Source organism: Strongylocentrotus purpuratus, unplaced genomic scaffold (assembly GCF_000002235.5).
Source record: "Strongylocentrotus purpuratus isolate Spur 01 unplaced genomic scaffold, Spur_5.0 spur5_contig_859, whole genome shotgun sequence".
NCBI classification, from domain to species: Eukaryota; Metazoa; Echinodermata; class Echinoidea; order Camarodonta; family Strongylocentrotidae; genus Strongylocentrotus; species Strongylocentrotus purpuratus.
Window position 1 is genome coordinate 579,898 of NW_022145567.1, and position 20,637 is coordinate 600,534.

Here is a 20,637-nt window from a genome sequence, read left to right on the forward strand (position 1 = left end):
GTGTTATATTGAAGCCCTAACAAAATATTGCGCTTCAAAATGATCACGAAATGCCTCAAAAAAAGTAAAAACATTTGAGTGACCGGTTTTACCATACTCATTTCCCCCAATTGACTATAGTGTTATCGAAACCGTAATAAAGACGCAAAATAAAAATTTAGATTTTCAATCATAAATATCTTGATAATCAGACAGGCGATCGGCTTGTAAAAGTCATGGGATTCCTTACTGATCTAAAGGTTTATAATCATCATTGCAGCATGAGCTAAATCCAGGATTTTGTTTCAGAATCTGAGACAAAGTGAGATCAATATTGGGCCCCCTTCTTTTTGATGTTTTTATTAATGAACTCTGTAATTTGCCCTATTTTGAAAATACTAAAATATGTTTATTCGCCGATGATGCGGCAATATTTTGCCAAGACAAATTAAACAAATAAATAATGAGTTTGGCGCCATCAGGGGCAAGTGAGGTACCAACCTTGTTCAATGGAGCTATCCATTAGAATGGGATTCCCTTCGTAGGCTATGACCTCGCCCTCATCGTTGAAGGTGATATTAAGACGTCCCAGGTACTTGCCGAATGTGTAGTCCTGTACAACCAAGGCACGACCACCGCCCTGCTGATCGTTGACTACCTGTGGGTAATCACCGTATGGTATCTCTGAAGATGGAGGATCACCTGCAACGAAAAAGAAGAAAACGAATAAAAGAAATACACTGTTGCCCAAATTGTTTATTACAACACAAAGCAGACAGAGAGAGAGTGGTACATGTCAAGGGATATGTCATGATGCACCGGGGGCTCGAACCCCCGACCTTCAAGTTTTCAAAGTACCCATCGAGGCAAAGAAATACTTTAAAGGCCCACTGCACTACTTGTAGCTACTTGCGCCCTCTATACAACAAACAATGCCTAATCGGTGACCATTGGTCCCCCATGATCCTCTTTTTCTTATGTTAACTGAGAGCCGAGTTGATGAGATAACCACCTGTTCAGTGACCTTGCAGGGCGGTCTAATCCCTCCTGTAAACTATGGCAGATAAGCTTTAACACTCTGCGCAGTTGAGTTTCTCAGCCGCGAATTCAAAATGGATAGGTCTTGGAACGGAAAAAGTGCCCAGTTTCGAGCCTTGTTCCGTCCGATGTGGATTGAAGCAGCCAGAGAGCTAACACTAGACCAACTCGTATATCCATCGTAAAATAAAGGTCCTGCTCATACGGTCATGAGATTAGAATCCTTCTAACGCGATTTGGGGACACTTATTTACCTTCATAATGTATCATTCGAACATCGAAGAAGCTCCGATCTCAAGCTCCAACTAAGATTTGAGACCGTATTTCATAATGTATGTTTACTATTCTAGGACAATTACCGCGGTATAAAGTCTACTCCAACCAAGAAGAGGGTGCCAAAACGAAATCATGTACATATTTTGATAATAATTATTCGGCTTTTATAATTATAGCACTCAATACATCAACGATGTGTCTAAGCGCTTTACAGATAAACAGTATTACCCCGGTCATCGGATTGATGGTTACCCGCACACAGTATATGCACATTCTCTACTCCCTGTGGAGGATTCCAGCCAGGCTTCATTTTTACAAGGCTCATTTAGGAATGCCCAATTTTAAAACAAAAGAGGAAATGTACAGTGTTGCCCATACGGGCTCCGATGGTCGACTATATTGAGCTCTGGCTGAAGTTGTGAAGGATAAATTGATTTCTAAGCATAGAGTTAGTTGCTGATCACGTACGTGGAGCTCATTTTGGAATAAGTCTGAGCCTGAAATTCGCAAGTGAGATTTTCTTCGGGATGTCAAATCCAGTTTGAAGGAGAATATTGAAATTTAGAAACAGAATACGGATATGACCACCGGTCAGACCTGATCAATCTTTCTATTGGTCCTCTCCGTTGGCAAACGAGGCATGAGTTGGGGCTACAGCTTCTCTCTACTAAAGTCATTTTTAAAGAAAGTAATTATGACCTTAGAAACCGAACACTCATTTTGTAAGAAGCAGTACTCTTTATATCGCATCTCGGCTATTCAATCACTACCCCAGTGCACCAGAAAAGAAACTCGGCTTTCAAACTTTTTAAAATCATTTGGTGGTATCTTACCCCCTACGTTCTAATTGTCATTGTCTATCTTTGCCTCTGTCACTCTCCCTCTCTATTCCTATTTTCTCCGTTGGCAAACGAGGCGTGAGTTGGGGCTACAGCTTTTCTCTACTAAAATCTTTTTTTTAAAGTAATTATAACCTTAGAAACAGGGAATGTACTATTAACATACCTACTGGTAAACCGAACACTAATTTTCTAAGAAGCAGTAATATCGCATCTCGGCTATTCAATAACCTAACCAGAAAAACAACTAGGCCTTCAAACTTTATGGCCCGAATTCACAAAGCAAGGTTTGAGCCCAGACCAAGGTTTGTAAATAACAAAAGGAGGTTTGGCGAAACAAAAGGAGGTTTGAGCTCAAACCTTGGTCTGGGCTCAAACCTTGCTTTGTAAATTCGGGCCATTAAAGGCGATCGATGGTATCTTCCCCCCTACGTTCTAATTGTCATTGTCTATCTTTGTCTCTGTCTGTCTCCCTCTCTATTCCTATCTTCTCATCTCTCTCGCTTTCTCACTCAATCTACCTCTGATTATTTCTTTTACACATATATGTATTCTTGTTATTAAGATTTATTTCCACATTTGTATTCTTGTTATTTTAATTTGTATTATGAATTATATTTGTTTTGTTTATGTATATTGTGTGAATGTTTTTTAACGGACTTGCTGAAAAAACAGCCGTATGGCCGATGGCATGTGTTTTAACCGTGGTTAGATAAATAAAACAAACAAACGAACGAACCCCTCTTATGTAAAAAAGAAAAATATATTTGGCATTCATCACCTCAAGTTCGGAGAGCCAGAAGGTCTATTTGAAACATTACTTTTATACCTTTTTATTTATCATGTATGTCTATGAGATAAGTCGATTTTCACTAACATATAGAGTAAAATTTCGGCTCACTCGCTTCGCTCCCTTGCCAAACGTATTCCGGGAACATACGTAAGCTCCATCACCTTACACCCCCCCCCCCCCCCCCTCCGACGAAGTCATTCCACTTACATCTATGGCCCTCTTACAGCTCTATCTGAAGAAACACAATGCCGTTTGTATTATTCCATATAGATCCTAAAAGGGCTACATTATGTCAATCAAATTTACAAACTTCGCCAAAGCTATGTACTACCTTTAAGAGGTGTATGTGTTTTTTTTTCACCTGTACGTGAAGCCTTCCCGCTATTTACGATTTATGAAGGTCTTGAGAACATGCGAACAGTTTGTTTGCCAAAGAAAGACTTAACCTTATGCTCTCACATGCAGTGAATGTGTCCACCTGTGTTCAGACTATTGTCCATCGATGAAGTACAAAAGAAATTGTTCATAATCCAATTTCATGACTGGCTGCGAACTAGAATGACAGGTACCAAGCTGTTTACATTGGACACAGATTGAGATTAAGACGTTTTGCAATATATAAGAACTTCGGCAAGTCTGGTAAAATGTGATATCGAGGAGGATTTTTGATTAGGTCAGTGTATTTAACTTGATGAACAAAAGTTATTTTTACTTGAACCAGAGCCCTTGGCCCCCTACAATGCATCTTCCAGAAGAAAAAAAATATGATTCAATTATTCCAAAAAGCATTTCCCTCATCAGTAAAGGTATACTGTAGTTCAAAAACGCGCGTAATTACTTTATCTTTATTTTCTGATTATTCCAAAACATCGACTGGTCCGATGAAGATCGCGAATAAGTTAATTGTTTTTTCTTTACCCTGGGTAGCCACACCAGTATGCTCTTCCCCAGGCCCTGCAATTATTACCCGAGCAATTGCCAAGTACTAATATACACCTGGGTACAGACGGACATAATGCGGGGGGGGGGGGCAAGACTAAAGTTGTCCAAGGATCTGAGCTGTGATCGAACCCATCGAACTCGAATTAGAGAGCCTTCACCAATATACCAAACTGCTCTCGCTTCTGAAGTATGACTTTAGAAAAACGATGTATTTGCCAAAAAATGAAAACACCGGGGATTGACAAGGGAGTGGCAATAGCATCCATTAAACCTGGAAGTACATACATGTACAATGTACACAGCCAGGAGGTATTGTTATAAAAGGGAAACACAGAATGTTAAACTTTTTATACCGAATGTTATTGTTGGTCATTTTTGTGATGGCTACCACGCCTACCACTGTACTAAAGCATGGCAAGCATACCTTTAATGTTGAAGGTAACGTGTTGTTAACACTTTGGAGACGACGGGCTTCTACAGAAGCCGAGCGAGTTGTTAAGTCTGTGACGACGGGCTTCTGCAGAAGCCGAGATATATCCCTAATATGTTGACAAAGTTTTCCAGCTTATTATTAGCTATTATGTGCTAAAGTTCTTTGAAGTATTATTTAGATATATTCATTCATCTCATCTATTAAAAAACACAATATAGTTACGTAGAAAAAAATCGAGAAAAAGTGATTTCATTTCAACTTTACTCTAAGTTAGTGTTCGGATCGAAAAAAAAGGCCCCGAAATACCCGTACAGCTGGAGACGGACGCGTCCGCGCGCGTCCATTCTATATTCTTGCCAGGATTGTTGCTTGACGCTACTCCCAAGTTCCATGCAGTGCACCCTTTCGCATTTCAGATATTCGTATATTACGGGTTGTTTCATCAGTTCGATTTCGACCCTGATTACTTATTTATATTTATCTACCCTACCGGTGTGGCATTTTTTCATCATATACTAATCTAAGCCTTATCGATGTAGGGTATTTACAGGACAATACGCTTTTCATTTTATAAACTTGACCAATTTAGCGAATCATTCATGTATGGACCTCTTTCATGAAAGGCTTATCCCCCACCCTAAGAGGAACAAAAGAATGTAAAGAAGTAACTACTCTGGAAGATTACCGTTTTGAAAGAAGAGGATGAAGGCCTAAACGTAGGTGAATAGGTCAATCTACATGACAATACAAACAACCACTCTAACTTATATACCTTTACGAGGGTATGTAACCATTTTAGAGCAGGTTTGAGTAAAATGTCTTGATCAACCTAAAGCCGGTCTTGGTTTGAGCGGCATATAAAATGTCAAAATGTTATGTTCTGAAAAACGACCCCTTACTCTTCCTCTCTCTCCCCACGGAATATCACTCTTGTCTTGAGCAACTCCGGCGGTATAGCCACGAATACGAGACTTTTCCTGGGCAAAGATGCTACCATTGTTGAAGAAAAAAAATGCAAGGCAATATAAAAGCAAGTTTTCTGGCAATGAAGAAAAGCGAGTGCAAGATGAAGAAAATAATTGTTATTATCGTTACTATTTTATTACAATAATGTAAGCATCATCATCATCATCATCATTTCATGTATACATGTACATGCCATCTACAGAACTGATCATGGAACGAGGATTATCAAAGTTTTATTGACACGATAGGTTGAACGAGAACACAGATGGAGACGAAGACAAATTATTTGAATTCTCACGTTGTTTGCACTTCTTTCTTTATTGTTTCATAACATATAATGAATTAATATATTTTTCAATATAATTTATTTTCGAATTAATAGACGACTACCAAGACTAGGGCGATATTAGCTCCTTATTAGCCACACCCTTTCAACAAAAAACAACAACAACGCGATGCAGAAATAAAACACACTGAAGCACAATTCCAAGTTCACGAAATTCCTGAAGTATTCAGAGAGGAAGGGGGAGGAGGGAGACAGAAAGAGAGAAAGACAGATATGAAACATACAGAGATAGATAGATAAATAGATAAAGAGAGAGAGAGAGAGATGATTGTGATGAATTATGATTTTGTTCTAATCTCTGTCACATGAATTAGCTCTTTCCATTACAAACAAAACAAATCAAATATGCGTATACAAATTCAATAAATATTTTATTGATACAGCAACCTCTTATCAAAATAGGGTTCTAAGAGATGTATAGATAGGGAAAAAATAAACAAAATTAAGCGGGAGGCAAAAACTAAAACAAAGTGAATATTTCAAATTATGAGAAACGAAGTCGAAAGCATTCAAAGTAAATATTATTTTCGTTCTCGAGAATAAAACAATGTATACATGTAATGATGATGATGATAAAAACACTGTTTATCTCAAAATTCATTTCCCAAATAGAGGGGAAAGAGGGGAAATGAATGGAGGTATCGACCGATCTGCGCGTGCGGCGGTGCTTACGCAATTTGTATTGTGAGTGTATTGAAAAGGAAAGACGTGATGCTTCAGCAAAATTAGACGGCAATTCCCCTCAAAAATAACAGACCTTATTTTTCGTATTGACAAACAAAACTTATATTTTTAGAAAGAAAAAAGTCTGATCTTTCATTTTTACATTTACTAAAAATCCCGAAAATGACTGTATGAGGCGCAATGAGCAATGAAAGTAGAAAGCACCGCCAAATTTTCCATTACTGGTGATGTAACCGAAATCGCTCCGTCACAGGGTAAACAATCGCCGTGCGCGGACTCGCACTCAAAGGGTTAAAACTCGAGTGGGTTACAAAATGATTTCTCTGATCATTTTAACTTTCAAAATAATTGATAAGCATACACAAATTGAAAGGAGACCGCAACCTCTAAAAAGGTTCGCTCCAAGTTGAATGCGCTTTTCATGGTTGTGAAGAAATAAGATGTCCAGGTTTTTTTTTTTAAAGGCTTTACGCATGTATATGATGTGTTGTCTTGTCGTGCTTAAAGATAAAGGTGAGTTCTGGTAATGCGATTGCATTGTGAAAGAAAAAGTGTGGATTGGATCAGAAACAGTTGATTATGTAGCATGTAAGTATTGGTGTGCACTGCAAGGTTCATGATTCATCAAAATCATGATAAATTTGGCAAAGTCTTGGTAAAGTAACAAGCACTGTACACAGAAAGCTATATATGGGACAACACACATGGTGTCGGGGCTAGTACTACCTTCCTTGATTTCCTTGTCTTTCTATGCTCATTACTCAGCCAGTATACATTTTCTTCCAAAATTGTTTGGCACATGTCATTTATTTGTAATCTTGAACATTCAGTGTAAGTTTCGTTTGATTCTGTGAGAATTATTTTTTTTTTTTTACCAGAACTGGAGTTTATCTTTAAGTATGATATATATATATATATACCATATAGTAAAACAAAAACAGTGAAGGCGGCCATTATCATGGATAACATCACATATTGTACTGATTACACTGCCTCTTAGCTGTGCAATATTGGCACTTTGACATCGGTTTTCTTCCATGCGTATATATATATATACGCTCTCTTTGCTGAAATGATCGGCTACTTCTAAAAGGGTAATAAAATTTGCTACAGAAAGGAAAGCGAAATGCTTTCTTTGTACTTTCTTGTTTATTCATTACCAAAATATTTTTTGAAAGGGTGAATACCAAAGGTCTCCGATCAAGATTTGATTCATTTGATAATCATATCGCTACACCACTGTTTATTGACGTCTATTGTGGTTTATACAGGGTTGCTTGGAAGTGAACTCTTTCAGAGGTGCCTCGATTAAAGAGGGTTTATTTCAAAGATCCAATCTAAACGCTGACCTTTACCGCTGCTTAGCAAGATGCAAATCGATACCTTAATGTTTGCCCTTCTACTTCCAGGACAGTCTTCACGTCAAGAACCGGAGCCACAAGAAATCTTCATAATGGAACCAAATACCGGGTCGTATTGTAAGCTCACGCGAGATAGAACACTGGTTGATGGCAACACCGCAAGGGTATTTTGCAGAGTGCAACGAATAAATAGGTATATGATAAAGGGGTACAGGCGAAGTCAAATGATTATGATGAATGAACGGTATATTCAAAGTGGATAAAGAATTAAATTAAATTGAGTTTAATACACATCTGAGATAAGCGTCAATATAAGTTTTATCAGCATGCGAACAGAGCAATTTAATAAAGGACTTAGAAAATGCTCTAAGATGCATATAAATTAATAGCGATTTTATCTTTATTATGATACATGCAATATACGCTCGATCAACGAGTAGCTATTTTTTAATTTATATATATATATATGAACGCGAATACAAACACTTTTTTTTTACTAAAAATTAAAGAGAAAAATAAAAATTGAAATATGTAAATTTTCACTCAATTACAAAAGAATCTCATACGATATCAGACTTGAATTATAAAACTCGATTTCTTTAATACTGTATAAGGTAGCATGATTGCAATGGCGAAGACATCGTTAGAGAATTCACGAATTGTTCGTATATGCATGGTACCTGCATGTTTCTTGGTATGGGGTTATAACAAAATTGCTTCAAAATATTATGTAAGATGATGTTTATGACCGATGTAACATCACGTTATCTCACCTGTATATAAGAATGTATCTGTATGACCACCGATGACCACGTCTACTCCTTCAACCATCCGAGCAATCTCCAAATCAGTTTTGATCCCTGAATGTCCTACTGCGATGATTTTATTGATGCCAGCTTGTCTAAAAGCATCCACCTCTATCTGTATCCTCTCAATCTCGGGATAAAAGATGCACTCGCCTGAGGTGAGAAAGAGGATATCAAAAGATAAACACATTAAAACATTGTTTGGAACAAGATGAATCTTAATAGAAGGCAGAAGTACAGAACAGGGGTACCATGAACGAAAAATAGATTGGCCCTTAAAGTTAATCTCAAAGAGTTACTAAAACAGGTGACATAAAAAGAGCGGTGGTCTTTGATTGTTCATATTCATTGGCAGCGTGTGGTAAGAGTCAACTTTCGTAAGATTCTGTGTAGGTGTAATATATTCCTGACTGGTTTAATTTACGTTTTAAGTGCATTCTTTACCCTGACTTCATTTAATGCCATATAATTATAACAAATGATTGCTATGCTTGCAATGGCAGTCTGATCAATCATTTACGTTCATCGGAAAGAAAATAAGCGTTACTATACGATAACTACAGTAAATCATTGATGGGGCTGTTAATATAAAATTTTGGAGTGGTTTCTAACCCTAGACATATGGTTTATTAGGAAATCGAATCTGTTTTTTCTTTCTACTTCTTGGTCGGTATAGGGTACATACTTCTAGAATTCTAATTTCATAAACTCATCCTTTAAGATATATAGATCAATCATAACTTTAATTTGGAATTATCATTGTGTATTTTAATATTGTTAGTCCTTAAACCCTGTTTCCCTATCTCTTTCTCTGTCGATCTACCCCTCCCCATTTTCCCCTCTCTCTCTCTCTCTCTCTCTCTCTCTCTCTCGTTTTATAGCGGAGGGGGGGGGGGATTCTCATATAATTCAGATCCAATTGGAAAGCGTTTTTAAATAGTTAAATGTAACTTTTCACCTTTTTCAATTTCTCTCTATTTTCTGCTCCTTGATTTCCTTTCCTATTTCTCCAATTGCACACACGCCAAAAGACACAAACACAATCGGCCAGTAGTTTCAGAAAAAAAATATATTATGGGTCATTTTATGTCTCAGACAAAAAAATAAAATTGGGTGAGACCCGCGCCAATTGCCAGTGTATAGTAAGCCTATAGTCAACCGTGAATGGTGGAATTTTTCAATATCCGCTGGGTATCCATAACATGTAGACATAATACGACTAAGAAGGTTTTAATATCACAGACTGGGTCACTATAATGGCTCCCATGGCCTGTACCCAATTTCTTCGTTTTATTAAAACCCCACTCTGTAAGATGAATAGGTAATGCCTACTGTATCATGCTCGCTTATGCACAATTATAATACTTATACAGCGAGCAAGCGAATTGTTTTGTCTTCTTCAGGAGAAATAGATCTTCAGGAGAAATAGACTAATAACTATTTGCTTTCATAAAATTGTTTATCACTAAATTCCTTCCCTGTATCCTAAATACACCGGCTTCTTTCGTTAAAAGAAATGTATGTCATATTCAGAATAAATTGTGTTTATTTCCTATAATAAGTCACAACAATGTTTATTACATGAGTTGTGTGCACAAGATGTCGGTATATTACCTTTGTATTACATTTTAAATATCTATAATGGAATGAATAATGTAAACAGACACTTTATGAGGAACACGCATTGCATAGACAAATGATTTTACCTGACGATGAGATTTCATGAGTTTTGAAGTACGTGTAACCAATTAGTCCTATCCTTTCTCCGCTTAATTCTCGAATGACACTCTTTTGAAAAAGACCGTTGATGGAGGGTTCGGCTGACGCGTCGATGTTGCAACTTAAAACAGGAAAAGTTGTGTTTAAAAGAAATGGCCTCAAGCCTTCAGGCTCGTTGTCGAATTCATGATTTCCAATTGCCTGAAAGTGAAAAAAGGAAAAAAAAGGGAAACAAATTGTAAATAAAGAGACACAAATTGAGAAACTGGAACATTGGAGCGTAGGACCACGAATTTCAAGTAATCAACTCGAGGATAATGTTGTATTACCTATGGAAATCATATTCGGGTTACGTAATATGCTATTTTGTTACGTCCATGTATTTCACAAGGTAAGGCACAGAGCTATTGGAAATCCGCTTAGGTTGATTTTTTTAATGTATTTGCGATCGTTTTTTGGATCGTGTTTTCACAAATATTCACATTATTTGCTCATACCGTTAGAATATTTGGTAACAATTTAGTTTGTAAAATGTATTAGTAACTAATATTATTAAAGAGGATTAGCTCGAGCCAGATCAGACACAGCGAATGAAAGAAGGAGGAGGCCCAAAGTGTGAAGAGAAAAAGAAAAAGGTGGGATTAGAGCAAAGAAGATAAGGGATGAAAGGAAATTAGGAAAAGAGTCACATTACAACAAACTAAATCATGAAAACCAAATTACGAATAAGGAGGGAAAAACCAGGAGTTAAAGATAGTTTGTAATGCTATTTAAAGCGTAGGAGACCGAGACTCAATGATGTTCGTTCCTTAGATGGCAATAATCAGATACTAGGAAGGAGAGTGAAACGAATATTTAAGATTGATAGTAGAAAGCTTAGGAGAGATAGGAGAGAGCAGGAGAATAACCTAAACGTAATGGGTGATTGATTGAATTTTATTCGTCAAGCTTCCAACATACAACAATATACAAGAATAACAGATCAAAATTAAGTAAGCTTGAACAGGATAACCCACGAAAGCTCGAGAGCTTATTTCCAGTGGTGCAATGAAAGTTGGTGACAAGTTTTAAATTCATGAAAGAATGAAGAAGAAACAGTTGCGGTACAGCCCCTTGTTTCATATAATTTCTTTTCAATAAGAAATGCTGAAATTCTATGACAAATTTGGTCGTGGCCAAACGAATGTAATGATTTCAATAGCTTATAACAACTATCGTTGCTTCTTATTGATAACAAGTTTTATGAAACAGAGCCCGAAACCTGGACTTTAAAATGAAGAGCTGGAAAGGCCAGGGAAAATCTTGGGGATGATTTTTCCTCAATCCAGAGAAGAAAAAGGTGTAATTTCACCAGCTCTCAATGAGATAATTTGCTAAATACAATAGATGCCTCCCTCCACAAATTATTTTTTGTTACAAAAAGTGATAGCAGGATGGAAAGGTACACTAAATTGTATGTATGTATTTTTACTAATACTAATTTTTACCACCCTCGAGCGTATATAGGTTTAAAAAAAAATTTTTTTTTTTGGGGGGGGGCCTAAATACAACTTGGCAATGCATTGTTGTTTTTTGGTATTAAACAATGATTCATTATTTAGAAAAACCCGTATTTCATGTAAATCCTCTATATTTATAAAATATTACAGCATCTTTGATCATATTTATGTCATGATTATATTTCTTTGATATTTCTTTACAATATGTGGTTTAAAAACCAACTCATAACAAACCTTATATTTACGTTCACCTGTATACATGCATACGAACTCATATAATTTATCTCTTCTTGGTGTGTCATCAGTAATTCTACTATTTTGTTATTCTTTATATGATATATGTTTTCTTATGTTTACTTTGTATTTTTATTGTATATGCACGGCTCCATTGTAAAACAGCTTAACAGCTGAACTGGGCTTTTACCGTGAATAAATAAATAAATCAAATCAAATCAAATATCTAGATCTTTAATTTGTTACATTAATATCATGTACTCGTATTAGTGGAAGGCCTATAAATATGATCAGCAGCACCTTTCACTTATTACGTATCGTGACGTAAATTATCTTAGGTTGTATTGTCAAAGATAAATCATCTTCTACAATTTGACTTATAATTCGATATTGCAATCAGCGTATAAAGCACGTCGAGTATAGCAGGGTAAGCTATTCAAATGTCTACTAAATGTGTATACTATAATTTTTTTTAAAGGATATATGAGCAGATAAGAATAGGATTTAATTATCCCCGCACATCATGTTTTGATAATGAAACAAAAATGTGGAACAACGTGTTTTCGTACTCTTATTTATATATATATATATATATATATTAATGATAATAATAATAATAATAATGAAGGTATTTATTCAATATTCACCAACGCAGCTCGAGAGCTAAATTACAAATGATTTTAGAATAAAAAGTGCATTAACCTAATTAATTACAAACGGTATACAACACAAAAAAATATTTCCTCATAATAGAATTGTAGAATTATTACGTTAGAACAGGAACAATGTATTTATCACAAATTAGGCTTGAAAGGGAAGTAGAAGAGCATGGTTGAGTTCCTGAAGCTAAGCTATTAAAGGGAAGTGGCGGGAAAATGCTCTCATCAGCCTCTTTTTTTCTGCTCCACTTCTCCTTTTCAAACTGATCTCAAAAGAGTCTTCTCAAACATTAGACGTCAATAATCTGATAATACAATTGACGAGTTAGGATGATCTGTATCTCTTTCTTCTTGTTGTCTTCTAAGTTTGAGTTCTGGGAAGAGGTGAAAGAAAATTTGTGGGCGTTTTAATTTCTATTATGCAAGTGTGGAAGAACACAGGAAAAAAAAAGTTCCCTGAAAAGCATGGCCCTTCAAATGCCTTAATATTCTAAATATGGTATGTAACAGCACAAAAATCGGGACAGATTTGTATGCCACATGTTCGTGTATAGTCCCATTTACATACGTATGCGTACAGTGCTTGTAACTTTACCAAGACTGGGTCAAATTCTTATCATGTTGATTATTCCAGAACCTTGCAGTACACACCAATACTTATATGCTAGATGATCAACCTTTTCTGATCGATTCCACAACGTTTCTTTCACAATGGAATCGCATGACCAGAACTCAACTTTATATTTAAGTAAAGTCTTGGGAATTACAATCTACAGATAATAACTTTTTTGTGTAATGCCATGCAAACTGTCGCTTGCAAGGCATTACACAACAAAACGAGTACAAAATCTGTAATAACACATAAGCTTTATAAGTATTAAATTGGAAAGAGAATACTGTAGTAATAGGCTAACTATAATGGGCAATTTATAATGATAATTACATGTAGAACAGAAACAGACGGCACAATGATTCCCCAAATTGTACTATTCAGTACACATTTATATTTTATTTTTTTTAAATACATATTTGCATGGTGTGTCAAAAAGAGAGTTGCTTTGGGAAAATATTTCCCAATGGCCAAAAGGAATGTACTTCAATGTACTCTTTGTGACAAAAAGGAGTATTCGGCTGTGAAATACACACACGCTAGAATGAATGTTATTATCACAATGCACCTGTTCAAGATAATAGTACATGTGAACTTGCTCTTAAATCAATACGAGTGAGAATTGATGAAAATGTTGATGATCAAGATCATGAAAGAGTCCACAGGACTTTTTTTCCCCTCCAAATTCATGATTCGGTTACGAAAGACCTGTTTGCGTTTGGTGTTATCCGCATGTTATTATGAAATATCTGTTTATATTAACAAAACAAAAAAAATCGGTTTAGTCGATATATCATTCAATGAGCCGAACGATAGAATGAGACTTATCGAATCACACACATACAACCTATGCACACATAAGCCCGGGAGATGATGTCTATAGCCAGAATATCAACTTGGCTAGTTTTTGTTAAATAATGCGAGCAAGCGAAGCCAGCGAGCTGAAAATGTTGGCATTTGATTTGTAGTGACCATGAAATTGCGACGTGAAGCATATTACATAAGATTCAAAGATTTACAGATAGTCCATCCCGCTGCCATTTCTACATTTATGAAGGCTGTATTATCCCCCCCTCAAAAAAAAAACCCTTCTCTCTCTTTCTCTCTCTCTCTTTCTCTCTCTTTCTATACCTTCCTCTCTCTCTCTCTTTCCCCTCTCTCTTTCTCTCTCTTTATATCTCTTTCTTTCTTTGTCGTACCCCTGTGGATGTCCATTTAGCTATATATTGTAGAAGAGCTTAAATAATTAGACGTTATGCTGCCAATGATGAAATCGATTGTTTCTTTATCTCACGGATAAGAAAAGGTTAGTTCAATATCGTGAATGGATTTTATTTGTTCGCCGCTTTTATAACCATCTCCCCTGGTTTTTTCTTGGAAATTTGACAGCTTTCTTGCACTAAATTCGGAACCATTGTTCATCCTGTTTCATCTGTATTCATCACTTCTAAGGGCTCGTTCAGAAGTAGGTTTTTTGTTGATCATTATAAGATACAGATTTTTTTGTGGCGAATTCCAGGAACCTTTCCAGCCCCATGTTTGAAAGCCTATATTAAAGATAAAGTTGAGTTCTGGTCATGCGATTGCATTATGAAAGAAAAGGTGTGAAATGGATCAGGAAAAGTTGATCATGTAGCATGTAAGTATTGGTGTGTCCTGCAAGGTTCTGGAGTCATCAAAATCATAATAAATTTGGCCGAGTCTTGGTAAAGTAACAAGCACTCTTCGCCTACTTACCTCGATTTCCTTATCTTTCTATGCTCATTACTCAGCCAGTATACATATCTGTTGTGGTCATCAATGCAATGTCTGATAACATTTACTTTTATCAGTCAAAATGTAAATCAATTATTTTAGGGCGATTAAAAGAGCAGTAAATAATGAACGTTATATGATAAAACCTGCGATTAAAACTCTTTGTTAGGAATTTAAAACAGAGTCCAAATACAAAATGTATACACAGCAAGACATGTGTTGCTAATTCAGCCTGATTGACATCAAGAGATAGATTAAAATATCATTGTAATCCTTAAAGCTTCTTTGCTTTCAGATGAAATGAGGACATAGGTAATGTCTATTATTGAAAGCGGGATTAAAGAGATTTTACTGCTAAGAATCGAATTAGAATTATAACAGTCATAATGACTGAACAGGATCAAAAGAAGAAGGGGTTCAGGTAGCTCGCGCGGTGCCTCTCATCCCTTTCATTAAACGAATAATACCAATGGAAAAAATGCGACTAAGATATATTTTGGTAATACATATCCCGAGGTTATCTGATAAGTGCCCTCATGTAATCGTGGATCTCGACCAAAAATAACACTACAACTTCACATAAGATTGGTAGATTATGTGTCAGTTCTGAAATGTTCTTATGATCGTTTACAGTAGCTACGAGGGTACTAAGGGGCACCTCCATCAATATACACCACCGAATGACTGAAGCAGAAAAATAAAGACAGACGCCGGAGAGAGTGGGGGGGGGGGGGGCAGAGAAGGAAAGTGAGAGGAGGAACAAATTATAGGACCCCCCTCCCACATCCTCCCCGAATCCAAACCCATCTTTATTCGCATTCTACTCAGCGAGTAAGATCAGTGCCATTAAATCCCCATCATCCTTAATTGAAGCAAGGGGCACCCCCCCCCCCCTCAATAGCTAGACCAGGCTACGCCACTGCCAAAGTTTGATATCATGATCAGTCTAAGACCGAAGATAGTTAATACAGGTTCAATGGAAGTTCACTTTAATGACATGGGGCGTTTTAGTTTGGTGGTAAGTGGCCCTCCGATTAACTATCATTGATAACGTCTGTTCTGATCAGATCACGGCTAACGGCGATCAATTCCACGATCGAACTCCCTCCGCTGGACTAAAGCCCTTGTCCTTTTTCTACTCCAGACCTATTTAAAGTGCTATCCTCTTTTATCTTCCCTCATAAGGTCCCAATGATATGAACTTTGTATATGGACCAGGGTTTTGTACACAATAGGTGATGATGTCATCCTCTATAATATCTCTCCGTGTTAGTTTAATGATAAGAACCAAATAACAAAAATTGTTTAGGGCAGCCCTGTATCTGTTGCCATCATTTACACTCTATACACTCTATAAAGATGGGAGCATTATGGTTTTCATATCACACACCGAATCAAACGCCCCTTATCGATTTTTATTCGCCATAAACCAAATAGACCTATTTATATGAACCGAAATAAGATTAGTATTTGAATTATATCACGGGCGTGTTTGCGAATGGTGCAAAATTCAATATCTCTCATTCTTTTCAGTTTGAGTTTACTGAATAAACATCTTTGTATTGACTCTGAAGTGAATAAGAAGGGTACGCCATAGGGTTTAATACTTCAATATTGCATTGTATTTTTTCAATACTGCCATAGAGCAAGGCTAAAACAGAGCATCGTGAGAGGAATGGTTAAAGAAAGAATGGCGAAATACTTTGGCCACATGAAAAGAGGTCAGAGTCTCTTGAAATGTGTGTAAAAAGGAAGTTAGAAGTTTTCAGACCTACAGAGGTAAACCAAGAACCAAATGAAGACACGGAGTAGATGACACTACAAGAATGACAGAAACCAAAGAGTAAACGTTGCGATCAATATCCGAGCAGGAAGAAGATACCTTGATAAACAAAAAATACTTTAATTTCCTTCTTCTTCATCAGATTCATCAGAAATTTAAACTAAAATAATTTTCTGATTTTCATGCAATTATTCAAATCCGCTTATGCCCGTAATGGAAATCCCCTGTAAGGTTGACGATGTTAAATAGCGCAGTTAGCAACGCATATGTATCGCCATTATCCTAAGACCTCCATGCCATTCCGATGCACTTTAACGTCTTGACAGGAGCCCATTAGGCTTTTAAATCACAGACGGTCAGCTAATGACCCATGTCACTCAGCCTAAATATCTACGCTTGTGACGTCATAACGAGGGGTAGAGGAGCGAGGGGAGGAGCGGATTCAGGGACTCTGCCCCAAGTTTTGATATCATCCGAGAGCATTAATTGTTCATTTGAATAACTAGTTGGGGGTTGTGATTCTTCTTCTTTTTCTTCATCATCATCATCAACATTATTAGAAGTAGTCATGTAGTATTATGATCATTATTATTATTATCATTATTATTATTTTTACTTCCATTATAATTATTATTACCGTTATGGCTTATATTAGTATTATTATTATTGTTATTATAATTATCATTATCATTATCATGATAATTATTATCATCATTCTCATTTTCACTATCATGATTATAATAATTGTAGCATCAAAAATTAACTTAGATACATCGTAATTACACATTAACCACATACAGTATTTCCCTTTAAACTCATATTCTCTCACAAACAATATTCATACACTGTGTATATTATAGCATAGATACTATGATGTACAATGTTCGTTCAGTCTTATATAATTATGCACAAATTAACATTGTAATATTGACTAATCAAGGTAAGGAGGGGCGTCTGTCCCTGGAACGTGTTCAAGGATCGTCCCCTCCGAAAAATAAGAAAATTGCCCCCAAAATTGTTTGATTCAATGCTGCCCAATCCTATCAGGACAACAGATAAAATTGGTGCTTACTTGAAGAAAACAATTTTTTTTCTCATTGGATTTAATTCGCTTTAAATAATAATAACACAATCCAAACTAAAAAATGCTAAAACTTTCTCGCTGGATCACTGCGTTTTATCACACAATAAGATGCACATTTTATCAAGGGACCTCGACCATTGTTATAAATATATGCATTTATTGGTCTCTTGAAAACATCAAATAAATGAGTAATAAATTGGTTTCCTTAAAAAATATATTCAAACTAGATGGAATTTTGACTGCGCGCAGTCGAAAATGATGCCTCCGCCATAGAGCAATTTAAACTAGAGAGTTACTTGACCTATTGTGACCTAAGGTCAAGCCGAAAATTGAGAAATTTGTCATTTTGTGTACAAAATGAAAGGCAAAGTGAAGTTTCTAGTTTGGTCTATAAATCAGCATAATTTTACTCTTTAGAGTTTAGTTATCATTTATTCAAGCAAAATATTGATACGTAACAACCTCAAGTATCAGAAGTCCTAAAACAATACAATACATAAGATTAAGAATTAATAACAATAGAATACAAAAGAAGTTCATAAAACAATGAAATACATAAGAATTGAAATAGACATGGACAATTTTTTTATGTGATAATGCCCGATAGGCTTTTTAGAAACTTTTTGCCACAAAATCAACTCTGTAAAAGCTTTATGTATGTAATTGTTAATAAAAATCATTATTCATGAATTTGATTTGCATAAATTAGCATAATTGATAAAATAAGTAATTTTCAGCAAAATTATAGTGAGGTCTCTTCCTTTATGCAATTGCATAAATTAGCATAATTGATAAAATAAGCAATTTTCAGCAAAATAATAGTGAGGTCTCTTCCTTTGCGCAATTTCTCAAGACGCGTGCCAAATTTCGAGGCAATCGGCCCCTCCCCCCCCCCCCCCAGTCAGGGAGGTGCTCAAAATAGCCCAGTTAAGTACGGGTTAAGACACGGAACATATTTCAAGTGGTTCTTGACATATCATGACAAGTCCTATACATGTAGTCTGAATTTTTCAAGTTGACCTCTATGACCTTTGACATACATGTACTCCAAAATCTAATCTGATCGTTTTCTTATGGTGATATATATACTATCCTTAAGTTTGAAGTTTAAAATCTCAAATGGTTCTTGAGATATCGCGATAACGAGCTGAAGACATGGAATTTCACAAGTTGACCTCTGTGACCCTTGACCTGTGACCTACGTGCTCCAAAATCTAATCAGATTGTCTTCCTATGGTGATACATACATGTACTATCATCAAGTTTGGAGTTTAAATCTCCAGTGGTTCTTGAGATATCATGATAACAATCTCAATGTATGGAATTTCATAAGTTGACCTCTGTGACCCTTGACCTTTGACCTACGTGCTCCAAAATCTAATCAGATTGTCTTCCTATGGTGATACACACTATCATTAAGTTTGAAGTTTAAATCTCCAGTGGTTCTTGAGATATTATGATATGGTGATACATACTATCATTAAGTTTGAAGTGAAAATTCTCCAGTGGTTCTTGAGATATCGCGATAACGATCTCAATGTATGGAATTTCATAAGTTGACCTCTGTGACCCTTGACCTTTGACCTACGTGCTCCAAAATCTAATCAGATTGTCTTCCTATGGTGATACACACTATCATTAAGTTTGAAGTTTAAATCTCCAGTGGTTCTTGAGATATTATGATAACAATCTCAATGTATGGAATTTCATAAGTTGACCTCTGTGACCCTTGACCTTTGACCTACGTGCTCCAAAATCTAATCAGATCGTCTTCCTATGGTGATACATACTATCCTTAAGTTTGAAGTGAAAATCTCCAGTGGTTCTTGAGATATCATGATAACAATCTCAATGTATGGAATTTCATAAGTTGACCTCTATGACCCTTGACCTTTGACATACGTGCTCCAAAATCTAATCAGATCGTCTTCCTATGGTGATACACACTATCATTAAGTTTGAAGTTTAAATCTCCAGTGGTTCTTGAGATATTATGATAACAATCTCAATGTATGGAATTTCATAAGTTGACCTCTGTGACCCTTGACCTTTGACCTACGTGCTCCAAAATCTAATCAGATCGTCTTCCTATGGTGATACATACTATCCTTAAGTTTGAAGTGAAAATCTCCAATGGTTCTTGAGATATCGCGCTAACAAACTCAATACAAGGAATTTCATAAGTCGACCTCTGTGACCTGTGACCTTTGACCTACGTACTCCAAAATCTAATCAGATCGTCTTCCTATGGTGATAAATACTATTCCCGAGTCTTAAGTTTAAATCTTAAATGGTTCTTGAGATATTGTGATAACGGTCAAACGGGACGGACGTACGGACGTACGGACGGACAACCCGAAAACATGATGCCTCCGGCACCACCTTCGGTGGCGGAGGCATAAAAAAGATTAATGATGATAATTGAGAGTAATATTACAAGAAGCAAACAATACACAAAGAAAAACAACAAGCTATTTAAAGGGTAGGTGTACGCTTGCAAAACGGAGGTTTGTTTAAACAGCAATGCGTACAGTCGTGGCATGCAGTACAACATGATCTATCGGATATGAACATTTTCAAACATCGTTTATTCAAAATGAAAGGATTGAAAGCCTAGAGCCATGCCAAGGAATCAAGGATGTAGGTTGAAGGTTCGGTTTATTTTCATATTTCACATTTCATGTTGCACACTGTCAGTTTTGTTTACAAGGCGAACTAGTTATAAGAATAATACACATGTATTCTCAATAAACAGAAGGTGATACAATATATCACTTTGTTTTGCTTGTAAGTTGTAGTTACTTGCAAAATAGGGACTAAGTAAACTTGGA

At 36.2% G+C, this 20,637-nt stretch overlaps 1 protein-coding gene across 1 annotated transcript in view; it reads right to left on the reverse strand.

Annotated features, from left to right (window-relative positions):
* The window catches only part of LOC590091 (5'-nucleotidase), a 53,246-nt gene that overhangs the window by 14,885 nt on the left and 17,724 nt on the right, over positions 1-20,637 (reverse strand). The window contains exons 2-4 of the mRNA XM_030998258.1: positions 10,170-10,383; positions 8,431-8,616; positions 481-681 (exon numbers count right to left, since the gene is read on the reverse strand). Coding sequence (XP_030854118.1) covers positions 481-681; positions 8,431-8,616; positions 10,170-10,383 — 601 coding nt within the window. The remainder of the gene's footprint in view (positions 1-480; positions 682-8,430; positions 8,617-10,169; positions 10,384-20,637) is intronic.